This window comes from Euphorbia lathyris, chromosome 7, assembly GCF_963576675.1.
Source record: "Euphorbia lathyris chromosome 7, ddEupLath1.1, whole genome shotgun sequence".
In the NCBI taxonomy this organism is placed as follows: Eukaryota; Viridiplantae; Streptophyta; class Magnoliopsida; order Malpighiales; family Euphorbiaceae; genus Euphorbia; species Euphorbia lathyris.
The window spans coordinates 47,624,302-47,644,267 of record NC_088916.1 but is presented as its reverse complement, the minus strand read 5'-3'; the positions used below and the strand labels follow the sequence as shown (position 1 = coordinate 47,644,267).

General features: G+C 41.9%; 1 protein-coding gene across 1 annotated transcript; it reads right to left on the bottom strand.

Moving 5' to 3' along the window:
• Nucleotides 1-13,887: 13,887 nt before the first annotated feature.
• LOC136235868 (probable carbohydrate esterase At4g34215) lies at nucleotides 13,888-15,096 on the bottom strand. The gene is made up of 2 exons (XM_066025941.1): nucleotides 14,445-15,096; nucleotides 13,888-14,319 (listed from the first exon to the last, which is right to left on the bottom strand). Exons 1-2 carry the CDS (start codon nucleotides 15,027-15,029, stop codon nucleotides 14,026-14,028), a joined length of 879 nt encoding a protein of 292 aa, XP_065882013.1. The 5' UTR covers nucleotides 15,030-15,096; the 3' UTR covers nucleotides 13,888-14,025.
• Nucleotides 15,097-19,966: the final 4,870 nt, after the last annotated feature.

Below are 19,966 nucleotides of genomic sequence, written 5' to 3'. Positions count from 1 at the left end.
ATATCGAGTATGGTCATCTATGAAGCTAATGAAGTATCTGAATCCTCCTCTTGCTTGGACTGACATAGGACCACATACATCCGAATGAATGAGTCCTAGAGTGTCTGATACACGCTCACCTTTATTGCTAAAGGGTGTCTTTGTCATTTTACCTTTTAAACATGATTCGCATGTTTCCAATGATTCCGAATCAATTGAATCTATAAGCCCATCTGAATGAAGCTTTAGCATGCGTCTCTTGTTTATATGACAATCCCACAAGCAAGTTGAATTATCTAGCTTATGTCTTTTGGTATCAATTGCGAAAACAGAAATCTAACACATAAATCCCATTTTGTGATATTCCTGAAAAATAGAAAATCCCATCTCTATAAAAACCGCAATGTTTGTTCTTTATCAAAATATAGATAATTGTTTACCTCTTAGTTTGCGCCTTTGTACACATGTCAGTATATCATAGGTTCGGACCCTATAATTCCGTAATATACTGAGTTGAGCGTGTGTATTAACATTTGAAGCTTCTTTCCATCATTTCTTCCGGAAAGGTCCTTCTTAATGGATGGGCTGGCATACTCTTATAGCATTCAATGGGCATGGGCTTGTTCGGTTAAGCCCGTGACGTTATTCAATACCATATCACATAGTATCATAAATATCAATAGGTGTCTTCTATGGTTACTTTGTTTTTGACAAAGTACCATTACTTGGTGTGTTTTCACCATTGGATGATGAAGTATAAAATTAATCCAATGGTGAAAACACACAAAGTAAGGCTTACTTTGTAAAAAAACAAAGTAATCATAGCCTTTACCAATATTAATAACCTGATAGTACATGTAACAACCTGGCTTAATACCATGTAGATTTTATCCGCTTTGGTCCAAATCCAACACATTGGGCTTCACGGTTTTAAAACGCGTCTACATGCATTAGATTCTCACCTTAGTAATAAGCCCAAGACACTCCCTCTCCATTTGCGATGTGGAATTCAGTTCATTCTTGCCCCATCACTAGACCTGTCCATGGGTCGGGCTGGGCCGGGTTCGGGCCGGGCCTGACGGGCTTTTAGGTAAAAATGCTTGTCCCAAGCCCAGCCCAGTCCAGTATAATTTTAGGCGGGCTCGGGCCGGGCTGGGCTCGGGCTCGGGCTTAAAAATCAAATCCCAAGCCCAACCCATATAAGCCCACCTAAAAAAATATGCATAATTTTTAATTTAAAAAAATCACATTTATACTTAAAATAAATATTTAATTATAAATATATAAATTTCCTAATTAATATTAATAAGGCGGGCCGGGCCGGGCTGTGATATTTTGATATGTCCCAAGCCCGCCCAAAAAATAGGCGGGCTTTACCGGGCCTGGGCCGGGCTGGGCCTAAGAGTAAATTTCATTGTCCAAGCCCGGCTCAAAGGACACGGGCCTGGGCGGGCCGGGCGGGTACCCGGGCCCGTGGACAGGTCTACCCATCACCATCCCTTAGGGTCGGTCATTGCTCAAGTCTTCTACCCTAACGCCACCCACTTTGGACCTGATCATTACAAGCCCACTAGCTTCCTTAAGGTTTATCCCTAAACCATACATTGTACGTGAAGAGTCGGCTCACGTACCAATTGTAACAATCTGGCTCTCGTATGCTTTGTGTCAGATGCGTCCGAATAGAATCCATGAACCATGCCTAATTAGACTGGTTCTTGCTTTTAATGATTGGGAATGTCATGCGGGCATATCCTTGAAGGATCGGGTCCGGACGAGGGAAGTCAGAGGAAGAACTAAGCACGAGCAACAATTGAGTAAATAGGCTAAAACAGTGCCACACAACATATCAGCAGCTCAGGCACGCTCCGTGTGAAGGAAGGTTTGATCCGGAGAAAAGTCCAGGAGTCAATCCACGCTCCGCTTGGATTTGGGCACGCTCTGCGTGAATGAAGGATTGATCCGGAGAAAAGTCCAGAGACCAACCCACGCGGAGCTTGGAGTTAGGCACGCTCCGCTTTGATTCATTTTAATGATTTTGTTCCTTAATCCAGCTTACTCCTTAATTACAATCCTGCCACTCCTTAATTACAACTCTGTCACTCCTTATTTACAACCCATGTCACTCCCTATTTACAATCATGCCACCCCTTTACCATTAACCCAATTTACCCTTATCTTTACATTTTAATTAGTTATGTAATTTTCCCTTGTATGTAATTTGGCAATTAGGTTTTTGAGATGATATAAATACATCTCTTTCCATTGTAATCCTTAACTTTTTATCAATCGATATTATCAACTTCTTCAAGAAGCTTTGTTAAGGTTCTTCACCTTCAACAATGGGGATTTCACTATTACTATGGATTTAGTCCATAAAACCGGGATTAACTTCTTCAAGTTTAGCTTGAGAAGAAACATCTTTGTTAGTTTACGATTAAAAGTAACACGTCCCGAAACCGATCTGTATCAGAATGCAATTGGAAGTATATGATTATTCCCATCAAATTTAGTTGCTACAAACAATGTGTGTTTGTACTTTCCATATAAGAATGTTCTGTCGGTCAATATCACCGGTCGATAGTGTTTGAAGCCCTGAATACACAACTTGAAACTCCAAAACACTCGTTTGAAAATTTCATGACGATGAACATGTGTTTCATTTGTCACCATAACAATAAAAAATAATGGATTGTAGTGTCTCTAAGCATTCACGTATCTTCACAAATTAGTGACAACAATGTTGAGTAGAGACGAGTAGATTTAACTCTGGTTTCAACTTCGGACTGATTTCGGTGGATCAAAAGGTTTGAATTTACCATATATTATTAATCTAGAAAAAATATATATTATTTTTTAAAAATGTTAGGGACTTATATCAATTTTTTAATCTAGAAAAAGTATATATTATTACGTTATAAGATTTTTTTTTAAATATATTTTATAAATATATATATATATATATTTAGAATATATGTTTGATAACTTGCCGGATCCGATTTGATATTCTCTGCCAGAGTTACCTGCAAAACAGAACCGGAGACAGGATCTCCGGGAAAACTCTCCGACGATCAAGTCAGTTTTTGTAAGAAGGTTGGTAATTTGACAATAGTATTGCGGGGAAAATTGTGAGCGTACCCTTTTCCCTCGTTCTTAAGGCCTTTTATAGGTGTTTTTTAGGTAACCGCCGAGGGCGGTTACTCCTTAGTGGGCCACGTTCTGAGGGCGGTTCCCCCTTTTTAGGTCATGTCCCTTTCGTGGCTTTCATGGCAACGAACGTGGTTCTGAGTGGGAGTCTTGATGCTCCGTTTAGGAATTCGGGGCGGTTACTCGCTTCACCCGTTTCCGCTTATTCGGGTCCCATTCGGGGCGGTTACTCGCTGCGCCCGCTTTCTTTATTCGGGTCTCATCCGATCTTAGACCATAGGTCTAAGTATGGGCTGGACCTGCGAAATGAGTATGACCCGGTTTAGCCTCGCGGGTCATCACATGCCTCCCCTTTAGTTTGATACAAGAGCCCTTTAGGGTCTGTTCATAGGGGACGCTTCGTTTTCGCTTGTCTATTCAAAATTCAAAAACTTGTGAATTTTTCCTCTTTCGTTATTTCTTTTCCGGCGTTGACCTCTTATTTCCGTCATTTCTCTGTGTTGTCTTTCCCATGTAAGTTTTCCTCTTCATAATTTGTACCTCGTTCGGCTTTTTACTTCTGTTTATTTCTTTTCCTCAACATGTCGAACCCCGACCTTGACTTCGCACCGTTCGATGAGAGCTACGTCCGCGAGGTTTCTCATGAAGTTGATGAGATGGTTGATGAAGTTTCAACCAGTTCTCATGGGTCTGATTCCCACCCCGCTGACTTCCTCCACCTGGCGAATACAACCGACGAGGGTCTAGGTTTTGACCCTAAGAAGTTGATTCCGCCACCTGTCCCAACCCCCCGTTTGTTACCAAAGAGGGACAGGTCGGGAAGCCTAGTTTGTCGCGAGACCATTGAGGATTTGCGGGTGCAATATCCTTGGCTCCAAGGTCTCGAGACCATCATTCCCGGGGAGGATAGAGGACCGGGCGATTACCCAAAGGGGTATTTCACCATTTTCGTCGCCCAGATTATCTGCGGCTTCACTTATCCACTGGCGGATGAGATTGCTTCCATCCTCGGCGGTTACAGAATCGCACCCGGGCAGTTACATCCAAATGGATGGGCCGACTTGACCCTGGATAAATTTCTGGCGGATTGTTTGGAGGTTCCTTTCTCGCTTAAAATTTTCTCCAAGCTTCATCATTTCAAGAGTTCGGCGGGGTATTTCACTTTCATCCGCCAGAGCGGATACTATGGTTTTGACGAGAAACTGAACAAGATCCGCGAGTGGGATCGCTCTTACTTTTTTTATCAAGTTTAATGAGGGAAATCCGAACTTCCTTCGCCATTGGGGCCGGCCCAATGTGAAGAGTTTGAACTTCGGTTATCCCAGTGAGGAAGAATCCGCCGTCATCAAGTTCCTGAAGAGTACCCCTCCTTTTGTATGGACATATGATCAGGCCTTCCATATGCTAAGGAGCCGAGTAGCGATTGCCTACCGCGAGGGGGATCGCGTGGTCTATATCCCTTATCGCGTTTTTGTACAAGGTACTTTTTATTTCCAAGTTGATGATTTCTTTTAACCCTTTGCAGGGGTGATCCTTTATCTCAAATCGCTGCAGATCGGGAGGCTAAAGCCTTAGCGAGAAGGAAGAAGCGGATGGCGGGAACCGCCTCCGTTGTAGGGGCGGATTCTTCTGGAGGAACGATTCCTTCCATTGAGGCGGCTTCTCCTGTAAGGGCCTCCGTTTCACAAGGTCCCGCTTCTGCCTCCGAGGATCTTCCTTTAACGAGGAAGCGGAAGATAAGTGCGGATACAGAGTCTTCTCGTCCCAAAAAGAAGAACACCTCCGTGTCCCTTACTGTTGGCGGTACACCCGTATCCGCCTCATCCAAAGGAAAGAGCAGTACCCCAATTCATGAGGTATCCTGATCTATTCCCTCTTTCTATATTGCTACTTTTTTCCTCATGAGCTATCTGCTGTTCTCTTGATATTTTTCTTTACGCCTTTGCAGCCAATTCCCGACATCAGCGGATGGTGGACTAGGACCTTTGGCATGGCCGTGAGTTTTTCTTGCAAGGACATTGTCTCTTCCATATGCAATGTCCTCGGGCGGCTTCCCTCTGCTTCCCGTGTGCGCGAACAAGTACCGCTCCCTACCGCTGTGGAGGGGATCGAGAAACGTTCTGTAGAGGTATATTGTTGCTTGTCATTCTCTTTCAAGGATCTTGCGTCCATTGTAACCGCCTATTTTTATTCGCCCTTTTTTATTCGTGAGCCGTCTTATATGCAGATTATCAATTTCGCTGAGGGCATTCTCCGAAGGGATGCCGAGCGAGCCAAGATGTTGGAAGGTCTTGGTACTGAATTGGCGACTCAGAAGTCGCTTTATGATGATGTCCAAGGGAAGGTGAAGGTCCTAGAAGGCGCCCTTCAGAAGGCTGTAAGCGAGAAGGAGGAGGCTCTTAAATCTCTTCAGGCTAAGTCCGATGAGCTGCGAAAGGCCCTCGATGATCTAGCTGATTCCAAGGAGACACAAAAGAAGAGGGCTGAGGAAATTCTGGCTGAAGACGGTGCCCGCATCTACTGGTATGGGGAGCGGATTCATGCCGCTTATGAGCATGGACATCAGGGTCTCGTACTTAACCGCCCCAAGGTTCCCATCCCTGAAAAGGATTTAACTGAGAAGTGGGACAAGCTGGAAGCCGAGGATGCTGATATGGATGAGGTACTCCTCTTAGATTGGAAGAGTTTTCAGGAATCTCCAATTATCGGTGAGATCCCTACCCAGAATGCGGAAGAAGGGGCACCGCAGGACATCTCTCAGCCTGAGCAAGAGGTACCGCCCTCTGAAGCAGTTATTGATTCGAGGGTTGAGGATTCGCTTGAAGTAGATCCGCCCACTGGAGGAGATGAGGGAGTCGCTGGAGGCGAGGAAAGCAATAGGGGTGAAGGAGAGGAAGCTGTAACATAGTTTAATTTATATTTGGACTTTTTATATGTAACAAACTGCCCGTATATATTAATTTTCTTTCACTTGCCGCTTTGCCTATACGTGCGATTATTGTCACTTTATTTTCATGTATGATCCTTGCCTTTTGCCGACTTCATACTTGTAATAGTAATTTTTGCTTTCGCTAGGGTGGCCAAACCCTTTTTGTAATTTTTGAGTACTCGTTTATTCGCTTAATTTTATGCCTTACTCTATTATTTTTCTTTCGAAAATAATATAATCATAAGGTTAATCATAAGGTTTTGCGAGTGATGCGTAATCATGCATCCGCCTTTCTTTAATAGGCAACACATTTATGTGTTTTTTGAGTTTAACCCTAAGGGTTTTGCGAGCGATGCGTAATCATGCATCCGCCTTTCTTTAATAGGCAACACATTTATGTGTTTTTTAAGTTTAACCCTAAGGGTTTTGCGAGTGATGCGTAATCATGCATCCGCCTTTCTTTAATAGGCAACACATTTATGTGTTTTTAAGAACAATCCGCATTCGGGCGTAACATATTGAATAAATGTAATAATTGAATACCTTTATTGATAAAGAGAAAAGGTTTATTACATAGGTACACCAACTGTGTGGGATCAAAGCCTCATTAAAACCTTTTATCAGAAAACCCAATGGGAAAAACTCATAAAAGGAAAAAGAGTACTCGTCATTTCCTCGAACTACTCGGCCTTTTTTATATAGGCGTAGATTCTCTAGATTCCAGGTGCGCGGGAGCTTCTTTCCGTTCATTTCTTCTATTTCAAAAGTGGCTGGTCCCAGCTTCTTTGATACTTTGTATGGTCCGATCCAGTTGACGCCCAGCTTGCCTTTGCCATCTCTGGATTGTATTTTATCCGCTTTTTTAAAGACCAAGTCGTTCTCGTTGATTATTACTTTTCGCATTCTTCTGTCATGATATTTCTTGATTCTATTGCGGTATACTGCCATTCGCATGTAAGCTTTTTCTCTTCGTTCCTCCACAGAATCCAAAGCATCTCTAATGTTGATAGGATTTTGTGTGTCGCAATAATAAATTATCCGATCTGTGGGCGACTGGATTTCAACAGGTAGGACTGCTTCGGCTCCATAAACTAGCGAGAAAGGTGTTTCGCCTGTTGCTGCCTTTACAGAGGTTCTGTATGCCCACAACATATGGGGTATCTCATCCGCCCAACCTGTTTTTTTGTCTCCTAGCCGCTTCTTGATGCCTTGAATCATGGCCCTGTTGGTAACCTCCGTCATACCATTCGATTGGGGATGGTTTACGGAAGAAAAATGATTTTTGATCCCCATGCTTTCGCAGTATGCTTTGAACTTGGCACAGTTGAACTGGGTGCCATTGTCGGTTATAAGCTTTTGCGGGATTCCAAATCGCATGATAATGTTCTCTCGTAAGAACTCGATCATTCGCTCAGGTGTTTGTGCGGTTACTGCCTCCGCTTCTACCCATTTGCTGAAGTGGTCAACTGCGACTATCAAGTACTTCCTTTTCTTTGTCGTTTCTGGGAATGGACCCACTATATCGATTCCCCATGTTGCGAATGGCCACGCCGTCATTATAGCGATTTGTTCGGCTCCGGGAACATGCTTTTCATTCGCATGTATTTGACAATTGTGACATTCCGCAACCATCTTCTGGGAATCTTCCACCACCTTGGGCCAGTAGTATCCCATCAGTTTGACCTTTCTTGCCAACGCCGTCGAAGCTTCGTGCGCGCCACAAATTCCTTCATGTAATTCTCGCAGCATGTAGTCTCCTTCGTTGCGACTAATGCATTTCAACCATGGACATGTGTACGATTTCCGATACAAAGTTCCATCCCGAATTGAGTATCGAGCTGACTGCCCAATTAGCTTTCTGGCTAAGCTCTTATCAACCGGTAAATCTCCCTGCTCCAGATATTGGCGAATGGGCATTCGCCAATCTTCATCGTCTTCCAGTTCTTCGATGACCATAATCTGATCGACCTCGAATGCTGGTGCCGATTTTATTTCCAAATTGCATGCCTTTTGACTCCATGGTTCTCTACTTGCCGCTGCTTTTGCCAATTCGTCAGCCTTTGCATTTTGGCCTCGCGGAACATGCACCATCTCCCAAACGACTCCCTTGTGCGTTAACTCTTGTGTCAATCTGCCGACTACCTGATGGTATTTTACTAGCTCCTCCTGTTTCACCAGATAATTTTTTGTGATCTGGTTTATCATGAGTTTGGAATCGCTGTAGATTACCACTCTTTCTGGGGTGAGTTCATTGAGCAACTTCAATCCGCATATCATTGCTTCATAATCTGCGGCATTATTGGTAGTTTTGAAAGTTAATTTTGCTGCATAGCACAGGCAAATAACCTCCGGGCCCTTGATGACGACTCCCAGCCCAGCTCCATCTGTAGATAATGCCCCATCTGTGTACATGCTCCACTCTTCTTTTTGTGCCTTCGGACATTCATCGTCATCCCAGGTGAATTCGTTCACGAAATCGGCGAGTACTTGGCTCTTTAGCGCTGGTCTCCCTTCGTAGCGAATATCGAATTCTCCCAGGCGAATTGACCATTCCATCAACCGGCCGGATGCGTCAGGTTTCTGTAATACCTTTCGCATTGGGATGCCAGTTCTCACAATGATAGTATGCGCCTGAAAGTATGGTTTCAATCTAGCCGCCGTGGTTATCACTGCGAGGGCCATTTTGTCCAACTTCGAATACCGGAGTTCTGCATCCTTCAGGACTTTGCTCACGTAGTACACTGGATATTGTTGCCCTTCTTCTTCTCGCACCATCACAGTGCATATCGCCATATTGGTGACGGATACGTAGAGAAATAAATCTTCTCCATCCTCCGGCCTACTCATTAAGGGCGGATAACACAGTAATCGCTTTATCCCCTCGAATGCTTCTTGACAATCCGGCGTCCATTCAAAGGACTTGGATTTTTTGATGGCATTGTAGAAAGGTAGACATCTCCTAGCTGAGCATGATATGAATCGCCCTAATGCCACCAACCGCCCATTTAGTCTCTGTACTTCTCTTATGCTCCTCGGCGTTTTCATCTCCATTACTGCTTTAACCTTCTCGGGATTCGCCTCAACTCCCTTGCCGCTAACAATGAAACCCAGGAACTTTCCCGCTCTTGCTCCGAATGTGCATTTCTCTGGGTTCAATTTGAGGCCATATTTGATTAGCACTTCCAGGATTTCTTTGATATCCTGCGGGTGGTCTTGCATTTTCTTGCTTTTGATGATCATGTCATCAACGTAGATCGAGAAGTTCTCGCCGGATTTGTTTGAAAATATCTTGTTCATCATCCTCTGGTATGTTGCTCCCGCGTTTTTCAATCCAAAGGGCATCACCTTGAAGCAATAAGTCGCCTGGTGAGTTATGAACGATGTTTTGATTTCATCCGCCTTCTCCATGGGTATCTGATGGTAACTGGATTTCACGTCGGTGAATGATAAAGCTTCATATCCTGCAGTTCCATCTACCAATATATCAATGTTAGGAAGCGGATACATATCCTTCGGACATGCCTTGTTCAGATCTTTGAAGTCGACGCACATTCTGTACGTTCCATTTGGCTTTTTGACTAGCACCACATTGGCTAACCACTCCGGATAGGTGACTTCTCGAATTGCATCTGACTTTAGCAAATCCGCCACTGCTTTTTCAATCGCCTTTTGCCGCTCAGGAGCATGTCCTCTCTTTTTCTGTCGCACTGGGGTTGCACCTTTGTCTACATTCAAACGATGGGTTGCTACGTCTGGACTTATTCCTTTCAGTATTTCATTTGGGGCGGCAAATGCCGACTCACATTGGACCAGCACCTCGGCAATGGCTTTCTTCGTTTCTTCGGGGAGGCCCGTCGCTATTCACACATTTTTTTCGTTTGAGATGGCGAATAGTTCCGTTTCTCCCAATGCTTCCGCTAGCAACTTCTCCTCTACCCTATCTTCCTCGTCTGGCTTTGGTTCAAGTGACAATGTATAGGCCTGTTGAGATACAAGTTGATCACCTTCAACTATGACTCGCCCTTGGTGTGTTGGTAAATGTAATGTTAAATGCTTCATTGAGATGAGCGACTCTGTTTATGACAGGAATGGGCGTCCCAGAATTATGTTGTAGGCCAATGGGAGATCAACAATTGCGAATTCTAAATCACCTCGCCATTTTAGCTTTTTATCGCCCATTTCTGCCTCCAACACCACCTGTCCACTTGTTTGAGAGGATTGACCCCCAAAACCTGTTACATCCATGAATGTATGTTCCACTCGCTCGTCATTAATTCCCAACTTGTTGAATGCAGTCCGAGTAATAACATTACAAGAACTGCCAGTATCAATAAGGACCCGCTTGACGTCCCATCCTTCTACAGCCATTGTAATCACCAAAGCATCCGCATGCGGCTCCGTGATTCGCGCGAATGAGTAATTGAGGGCATCCCCCCTATGAGTGTTGCTTTTTCGCTGTTCACGGCGAGCTCTTTTTGTTGGAGGCTCATAGATCCCGCCGGCTATCACGTTTATCACTCCTTTTTTCTGCTTCTTTTCGGGCCTTGCCTCTTCTTCATGTGGTAACGTTGCTTTCTCGTCACTAGTCTCCTTTCGTACAAATTGATTCAGCTTGCCCCTTTCGATCAGCCTTTCAATCTCCTTCTTCAATTCATAGCAATCGTTCGTGTCGTGGCCGTTCAATCTGTGGAACCTGCAATATTTGTTAGGATGTCGCCCCAAACTGGTTCGACCTTTTACTACGGGGAACCGCACATCCTTCTTCAGGGGGCTCTTTTCGATCCAAAGTAACACCTCCTGGCGAGTCGTGTTTAATGGTGTCTGATATCCGCCACTTTGAAAGGGGCGATCGCCTCTTCGAGCAAAATTACTTTTGGACTGGGTCTGGCGCCGATTGTCCGAAGTGGATCTAGCGGCATCTCTTTCTCGCCGAGTTTGAGCCCTATGTTCCTTGTTGACATCATCCACTTCCATGAATTTCTTTGCTATTTTCATGAGTTCGGCCACTGTGCGCGGCTTGTTGCGGATGATTTCCTCCCGCATACTCCAATCTGTGGTTCCATCTGCCATGATGTTGCGGATGCTCACGATATCCGGGTTTTGCAATCGCACCAGAATATCGTTGAATGCGACAACAAATTCCCTTAGGGAATTATAGTTCCTCTGTTTGATCTCCTTCAGCTGCCTATCCGTCACATCCGCTGCCTTACAGCCCACAAATTTCGCACAGAAATCCCGACTATATTGATGCCAATTGTGAATAGATTCTGCGGGTAAAGATCGAAACCAATCAGATGCGGCTCTGTCCAAAGTTGTCGAGAATAACCTGCAAATGATGCTTTCACTCGCTCCTGCAACATCCATTAGTTCTCTGTAGTTCCTGACATGAGCCTCAGGATCAGAATTTGGATCCCCATAGTATTTAGGTATCGCGGGCGCTTTGATTCTGTGATCTGGAATGAATTCCCGCAACGAAGGGGCAAAAGGTGAATCGCTATGGACCTCTGCTCTCGGCCTAGGCGAGTACCCCATTCGCTCCATCATGCTTCGTAATTGATCTTCTAAGTCAATATCGGGTATTCGTCGGACTTCTTCCATCCGCTGCTGGTGAATTCTGGGTGGCATCCATTCGCCCATCGGTGTTGAGACGTGTGCCTGTTGGGGGACTAACCGCTGTCCCGTTATAGGATCAAAGTTCCATGTGTGCTCTCGCCCAGGAGTCATCAACTCCGACTGTCTGTGAGGAAAAGGTTCCACTTGCACTCCTGGCAACGGTTGGGATGGCTGCCAGGTCGGATGTATCGTCGTAATGAGATCTGGGTGCGAGTAGTTGCTCGGGTGGCTGTGTGGGTTTGTGCGACTACTCTGGCCCACTTGATTTGACGCCTGAGATGGCTGCGGGAGGGCCGATATGACAGGGATAGTCGGTGATTGTGTTGAGATAACCACAGGTTCTTGAGGAGCAGCCGCCACGGCGGTATTGTGTTCGGCGAGGGCAGTTAGTAAATTAATCATTCGATCTCCAGCCGCCTGGCTCATGTTCGAAGCCAAGACTTGTCCTGCCATCTGCACGAAATCACTATTGGACATTTCCATCTCAGTTTGCACTTGGACTTCCAATAAGGGACTCAATTGTCCCGAAGGACCCGATGAGCTAGGCACCACAGGCTCTGTACTTGCAGGTTGCGAATTCGCAATCCGTGGTCCCCTAGAGTTCATACTGGTTGATCTAGTGGTAACGCCGGTCGTTCGTGATGGTTCTGACATGTTCTTCGCGTACCTTTAACCAAATGTTGGTAAAAAAGGTCCACCTTCACCGCACCAATGATAACTTGCCGGATCCGATTTGATATTCTCTGCCAGAGTTACCTGCAAAACAGAACCGGAGACAGGATCTCCGGGAAAACTCTCCGACGATCAAGTCAGTTTTTGTAAGAAGGTTGGTAATTTGACAATAGTATTGCGGGGAAAATTGTGAGCGTACCCTTTTCCCTCGTTCTTAAGGCCTTTTATAGGTGTTTTTTAGGTAACCGCCGAGGGCGGTTACTCCTTAGTGGGCCACGTTCTGAGGGCGGTTCCCCCTTTTTAGGCCATGTCCCTTTCGTGGCTTTCATGGCAACGAACGTGGTTCTGAGTGGGAGTCTTGATGCTCCGTTTAGGAATTCGGGGCGGTTACTCGCTTCACCCGTTTCCGCTTATTCGGGTCCCATTCGGGGCGGTTACTCGCTGCGCCCGCTTCCTTTATTCGGGTCTCATCCGATCTTAGACCATAGGTCTAAGTATGGGCTGGGCCTGCGAAATGAGTATGATCCGGTTTAGCCTCGCGGGTCATCAATGTTATAAATATTTACTTATTATTTGAGGAAGAACTCAAGGAAGAAGAAGAAGAAATAAAGATGGGATTTGGAAATAAATTAGTTTTTCCATAAGAAGGCCCACCTTTATGGATGGATTGGATTATGTAATAAGCCACTAACATATGGTTGCTAAAGCCTTGTTTTCTTATAGTGATGGGATACTTTATCAAAGTGTTTGGTAGAAAAATATTGCTACATCCCAAAATTTTTTTTTCGTTTTAACAGTGTAAATGAGGTTTTAAATAATTTTTTGCAGAGGATGTGAAATGATCAACGATAACGAAGTTTTAAATTTGGACGTGGAAGAAAGAGTAAGGAAGGATGCGAGGGTCCAACAGTCAACAATCATCAAATTTTCCTTTTGGAGAGGGATGTAAACGGGGTGGGCAGGGCGGGACGAAACGAGGAATGCATTTTCTATTCCTGTATCACGGCTTGTCAGGGATTCTCCATCTCCGTCTCCACGAGTTAAATGGGAATACATTTTTCCCCATCCCCATCCTACGGAGAATTTCTGTTCTTACAGGAATCCCCATCCCCGTTTATAGATGTTCAAAATGACTTTTCCCCATCTCCCGTTCTACGCGAGGAGTCACCATTTATATTTAAAAAATCAATATATACTAAGCCAAAAGTCAATAATCATCCTAAAAATAAAATTGTTTTTATTGCATTGGGAGTAAAGTATTCTTCCTTTAAAATAGATAGGAAGGAATAAAGATTGAAAGGAAAAATATCTCATTTAGTCCCATTCTAATATTTTACTTACCTCATTTAATTTTTTTAAAAGATAAGTTCATTTTAATTTAATTAAAACTTATAAATTGTAATATTTAAAGTGTAAATTTAATTATCAAATTGAGGATCTCTTTCGGATTCCCCATGACAGGGTTGATGATCCCCGTGGCGGGGATACCTTCTCTATCCCGGCTATAGGAGACCAAAAAAAAAACATATTGACCTTAAAATGTTATCAACTAAATCTACGGTTTTTAACAAAACTGAATGGGTACCATATATGAATTATGAACATTCAATATATTACAAGTTAAGAAGTGGAAACTCCAACTTTGTGAAGATCTCAAGTTCAAATTCAATGAGAATCGAAGTCCACTCTTAAAAAGAAAGAAAGAAAGACATTAATAAAATGAATAGCAGGTGATTATCATAAATTTTAGTAGACAGAGAAGAATCAGTGGTAGTATGAATAGAAAACATAGAAGGTGAGTGAAGGAACTTATCAGCTAGCATTTGGCCAAGATGAACCTGAGCTGGCGTAGTAAGGTGTAACCTATCAGGCCCCAGCGGCAGCCCCTTTGCATCAACACTTTCTACATTTTTAACCTTAATTCCCAATTGTGCCTTCCTAATTTCCTCCACAAATGCTCCCTCCCCGGATGCCAGACCCACCTACCCAAATTAACACTTTCAAATTTCAGACCCACCTACCCAAATTAACACTTTCAAATTTCAATCCCAAACATTAATTCATCTATTTACTCCTAATCCCAAACATCAATTGATCAATTAATTACCTGGATTATTCGCAGCCGATGATGATTAAGATCAACCCGGATCTCCTTGAAAAACTTGATTAATCTCTCTTTATAAGCATCAGCATCTTCTTCAAATATGGTATCACTTTCCCCTTGATACCATAACATCGCTCTAACAACTCCGCCGCTCTTTTCCGCCGCTTTTGTCCGCCGGATTAACTGCTCATAGAGAAAACCTCCTTTAGCCCATTGGCTTATATTTGTGCCGCCGATGGCACATGGCACTAGACCCACTGCTCCGATTGTGGGCTCCTTGGTCAGGATTGCATTAGCAAATGCCATTCCAGGTCCGATTCCGTTAGTTTTGTTATAATCGATGTCGGCGTGGAGTGGCTCCTGGGCTAAGACCCATTTGAGTTCGGCACTTAGGCGCAAAATTGATGGGTTAGATTGGCATTGGGGAGGAACAATTCCATCCCAGGTGATGTTGCCGATGACGCCTCCTCGGCCGGCCATATTACTCTGTCCGGCGAGGATAAATATATCTGTGGGAGTAGGGAGTTGTTGAGATTTGAGAATGGGGATGGCTTTACCGAGAAGAAGCATCAATAATAAGGAAAGCATCGTTACTGTGCGGTGTTATGTCGCAAAAGGGAATCCCCTTCCCTTGCTGTATAGAAGCAGACTTGTTTTCTTCATATCTCCCAAACATTGTAATTATCTAAATAAATTATATATATTTTTATTTCACCAATTATATATTTTTTATAGGAAAACAAATTATATTTTAATTAAGCATACATACAAAGATGTTGATTTAAAACAATATTTTAACAACTCTTTCAAAACTCTGGGAAAGTTATTATTTTATATTGAAATAAGTACCAAAATAGGCTCCTACTTTTTGAGGAAAACCTAACTTAGATTTGGGAAATTATAAAAATTGTAAAATAAAAATACATTTACATTATTTAACCGATTTACTCAACTTATAACATATGTAGACTGATTTTGTATAACTTTCTCATAATATCCCTAACCTTCCCACTTCCCCCTTACGTGAACATTCTCTCTCCTCTTCTCATTGGGTGCGCGAAACAGCTGTTGGCTCCTCCATTAATGATTCCAAGACTTTTGATCTTCCTATCTTCCTTTAAATTGCACGAAATCTGCACAGTTTCTCCAAATCACAATGTATTTTTATTTTTCCTCTCTTCATCTCTTGATTCTGCAACTTCCTAATTCTAGAAAACGAAGTCATGGTTCTTTATTTTCCTGTTCCTGCTCGTTACTTGGTTTCTTTCTTCTTGTTACCATCAAAGAAATGATTATTCTACGTTATTTCCATCGTTTTTCCCAGTTTATCATATTGTTATTGTCGCTTTAAAGGGCGAAAGGCGCGAAAAATGTAAGTATCTGTTGTTGTTGTTTTTGCGTTTTTTCATGAATACACTTCGTGTAGTCGATGATTTCGCGAAGATCTGCGAAGAGAAAGAACCTAAAACGTGACGATCTACTTCGTGAATCGATTAGTTCGCGAAGTCTGCAAGTAGAAAAGTTCATGATTTCACTCGCAGACTTCGCGAAAGCATCGATATGCGACGTAGATCGTCACGTTTCAGACCTCGCATACTTCGCGAAAACATCGATTAGTGAAATAAAATTATCTCTTTCCCTGCACATTTACATTCGCATGCTTCGCCAATCCTTATTTCGCGAAGCCAAAATCGTCTTTTTCCCTGCCTAACACAATTAATTTTTCCTGAAGGTGGTTGATTACATAACATCCCTTTCTGGAAGGCGGCATCCTCGAATGCAGGGGAGATGACTTTCCTTCCTGTATAAGGAGAAATTTCCCTCAAGATTGGTACATTAACTTTGAAATAATTGGTTAGGAGAGATTTGTGCCAATCTTGGTGTGCACTATGGGACACGTTCATCCCAAAAGGTCTAGACTTCCATTTCTCATCACAAAAGGTCTGGACTTCCTGTATAGAGAGAAATTTCCGTTCAGATTAGTCGGATTCACTTTGAAGTGATTTGTTAGGAGTTTATTGTGGCAATTTTGTTGTAAATCTTGATAATATTATGATTTTAATGTTAGAATCCGTTGTTGTTTAGCATTTTTTTTGTTATATACCACTTTGCGAATTAGCTTCAAAACACATCTAGACTTCGCATATGCTAATTAAATTCATCAAGTAAACCAAACATTAGCTTCGCAGGTTTGGCATATGCTAATTAAATTCATCAAGTAAACCCATCGATTAGCTTCGTAGGCTGAAGTCAAATGGGAGGGAGACAGACGCGCGCAAATATTGAGGGTATTATGAGAAGCCACACAAAAACAGTCTAGATATGTAGTAGGTTGAGTAAATGGGTTAAATATGTAAATGAGACTCCAATTTGACCTAGTTTTATAATTTACCCTTTAGATTTTCATACAAAACAGTACTTACTCTCGGTCTGAAGAAAAAAAATCTGTTCCGTAATAATAATTAATTTTTACCAAATATACCATTGTTTAAATTGTATTTTATTTTCAAATGTTAAGCTTAAAGTTAAATTACATTTTTACCAAATATACACACTCCATTTTTAAGAGGGCGAGCCTTGGCGCAACGGTAAAACGTTGTTGTCGTGTGACCAGAGGTCACGGGTTCGAGTCTTAGGAGCGGCCTCTTGCCAATTAAATTGGCAAGGGAAGGCTTGCCCCCAATACACCCTTGTGGTGGGACCCCTCCCCGGACCCTCGCTCAGCGGGGACGCGTAATGCGACCGGGCCGCCCTTTTTTTTTTATACACACTCCATTTTTAAATGACTGTTAAGCTTAAAGTTAAATTAACGGTGAACTTAGACCAACTAATCCTTGTGCACACGATATTCGGTATACTTACCATTTTATTACTTGTTCGTTGAGTAACAACTATCGTTGTTCACGAGGATTGATTTGTTGACATTTTTAGATAGTTATTTTATCTTTAAAAGTTTAATCTGTGTGTTTAGTGTGTAGACTATGTATGGTTCTTTTTGGTAGTTTATGTGTAGAGAAAATCCACCTCATTTGCCACTAAATGCAAAGATTAAGAGGAATTGTAGGAGGAAAAATGGAGCTTCTAGAAAAGCAAAGTGAAGACAAAAAGCACAAGCATAAGTAGCCGTAACTAACACACATGCAACTCTAGTTGTGTTTACAGAACGAGTCGTGGTTTCAATTGTGGAAATTGAAGAGGAACATGTGAGCACATATTTTTTTTTTACCTTGATGATGTGTGTATTTTTAAACTTGAGTTGTAGGTTTCGTCTAGTGAGAATCCGCCTCAAAACAACAAGCTCAAAGTTCCGAGAAAATGGAAAAAAAGTCAAAAAAATAAAGAATCTACAACATAGATTTGATCGTCCTTAGTTTTCACACGACATGACCGATCGATCATGCCCTTGAATCCAAAAACTATATCATCAGCGTGTGCACCACACGCGAGATGCCATCACCGACTTTTGTACGATGAGGTCGGTCAGCCTTTATTTTCAAAAGATAAAGGATGATTGACCGTGATATTCAGTAGGAAGTCATTCCTCACATTGCTTTCAACTATTAAGGGTCAAACCCACTATTTTCCATATAAATACCATTTTAGTGTATTAGAGAGGCAGGGACTAAACACTTAATTCCATTTTATTTTATATTATTACGCCTTTAGCAAAACGTTTTTGCCAGCATTTGAGAAAAATCACATACTCTAACTGTTAAACCTCTTTTTCAGCATATCCTTCAGAAACTAAAATATAGCACATTTAGACCTACCGATGAGAGAAGGTATGCCTAAATATCGACCAATATCAGTTGTGTGAACATTAAGAAGAGAGCAAATAGAGTTCTGAGTTTTTGTTTTAACATTTGAGCTAAAGAAAATACCACTTTGAGAGATTGATAGCATGTCCAAACACAGTTTCATACTTGGAAAATATATCAACTATCACCTAACTTTCTTCCAAAGTAGCAGAAAAGAATAAAAACTATCATCAACAAATAAGGGATGAATAATACAAGGGACATCTAAACATATGCAGCAATCCTGCATTCTTTCTGAATCAGCTTTCACAGCACTTCCACACACACGATAAAAATATCAGGCAAAATCAGATCTCCTTGCCTTAAACCTCTCCCTGTAGCGAAAGGGCAAACGAACAAACCATTAACAACGAAAGTATTAGAAACAGTAGTAATACATATCACAGTCTAGTCAATCCATGTATCACTAAAACCTATGTGAATCATAAAAAGCTTCAGAAAGCCCCAGTCAACAATATCATAAGTTTGAGTGATGTCAATCTTTAAAGCAACCTCTCCATTATTACCTCTAGACTTCCTTCTTGTATAATGCAGTGACTCAAATGCAATCAACACATTATCAATCAGTGACCCTTCTAGAACAAAAGCTAACCGGCTTTCCAAAACAAGATTAGGAAGACAAACCTTCAAATAGTTAGCCAAAACCTTAATAATGAGTTTATACAAGATAATATATAGAGAGATATGTCATAGCTCAGTCATTCTGACCGGAAAATCACATTTAGGATTCAGTACATGAAATGTATCATTCAAATTAGTAGGAAATTCTTTCCTATCTAGCCAACCAGTGCATGCATCAAACACCTCCTGCCATATAATATGACAAAAGTGCTAGAAAGAGCTCGGGTTGAGCCCATCAGGCCCTGGAGACTTATTCGAGTCCATTTTAAATATTGAAATTCCAAACTCCTCCAAAGTAAAAGGAAAATAGATCATATTCATATTAGTATTAACAATACAAAGAACAACATCAATAGTATTCTAAGAATTAACACGTGAAGCACGTAATAGGTTAGTAAAATAATTCTTAGCAATATTATTAATACCATTGTAGTCTATAAGAGCATTTCCAAGAGACTCTTAGTCCACTCTCTAAAAATAATATAAACAATTGACTATTAGTGATTTGAGGAGTGACTAAGATGTATCATCTCCAACAATACTCCTCATATTCACTATTTATTTATTATTTTATTATTAAAAATTATTAAGTATATTATATTTACCAATAGTGAGAAGAGAGAGACTACTCGATAATAAATTATTAATAAAAAAATGAAATAATGAGGCACTAAGCGCTCCTCAATAATAGAGAGGCTCTTAGTGATTTGAGGAGTCATTAAGAGGTTGTTGGAGTTGATTTTTAGCTATATCTCGTCAAATTTTAACTTAAGAGCCCAAATAAGAGGTTGTTGGAAATGCTCTAACTTCATTTCCACTATAATTAATCAATTTGTCAATTCGATTTGCGTTTTGCAGATATTAGCACAAGCATGACAAAACATAGTATTAGAGTCTCCTGCAGAGAGCCAAAACTTTTTTATCGTTGCGTCTAGTACATATCTTCCACCTCGAGCCAATGATTCATGTTTGGTTTAGCCGTAAAGAAATGTTTTACAAAACTTGATCCTCTTTGTCCTTCAGACTCAACATCAATTGATTGCACTGCTTAATCTTATGAGTAAACCTAGTCTTAAGATTCTTACC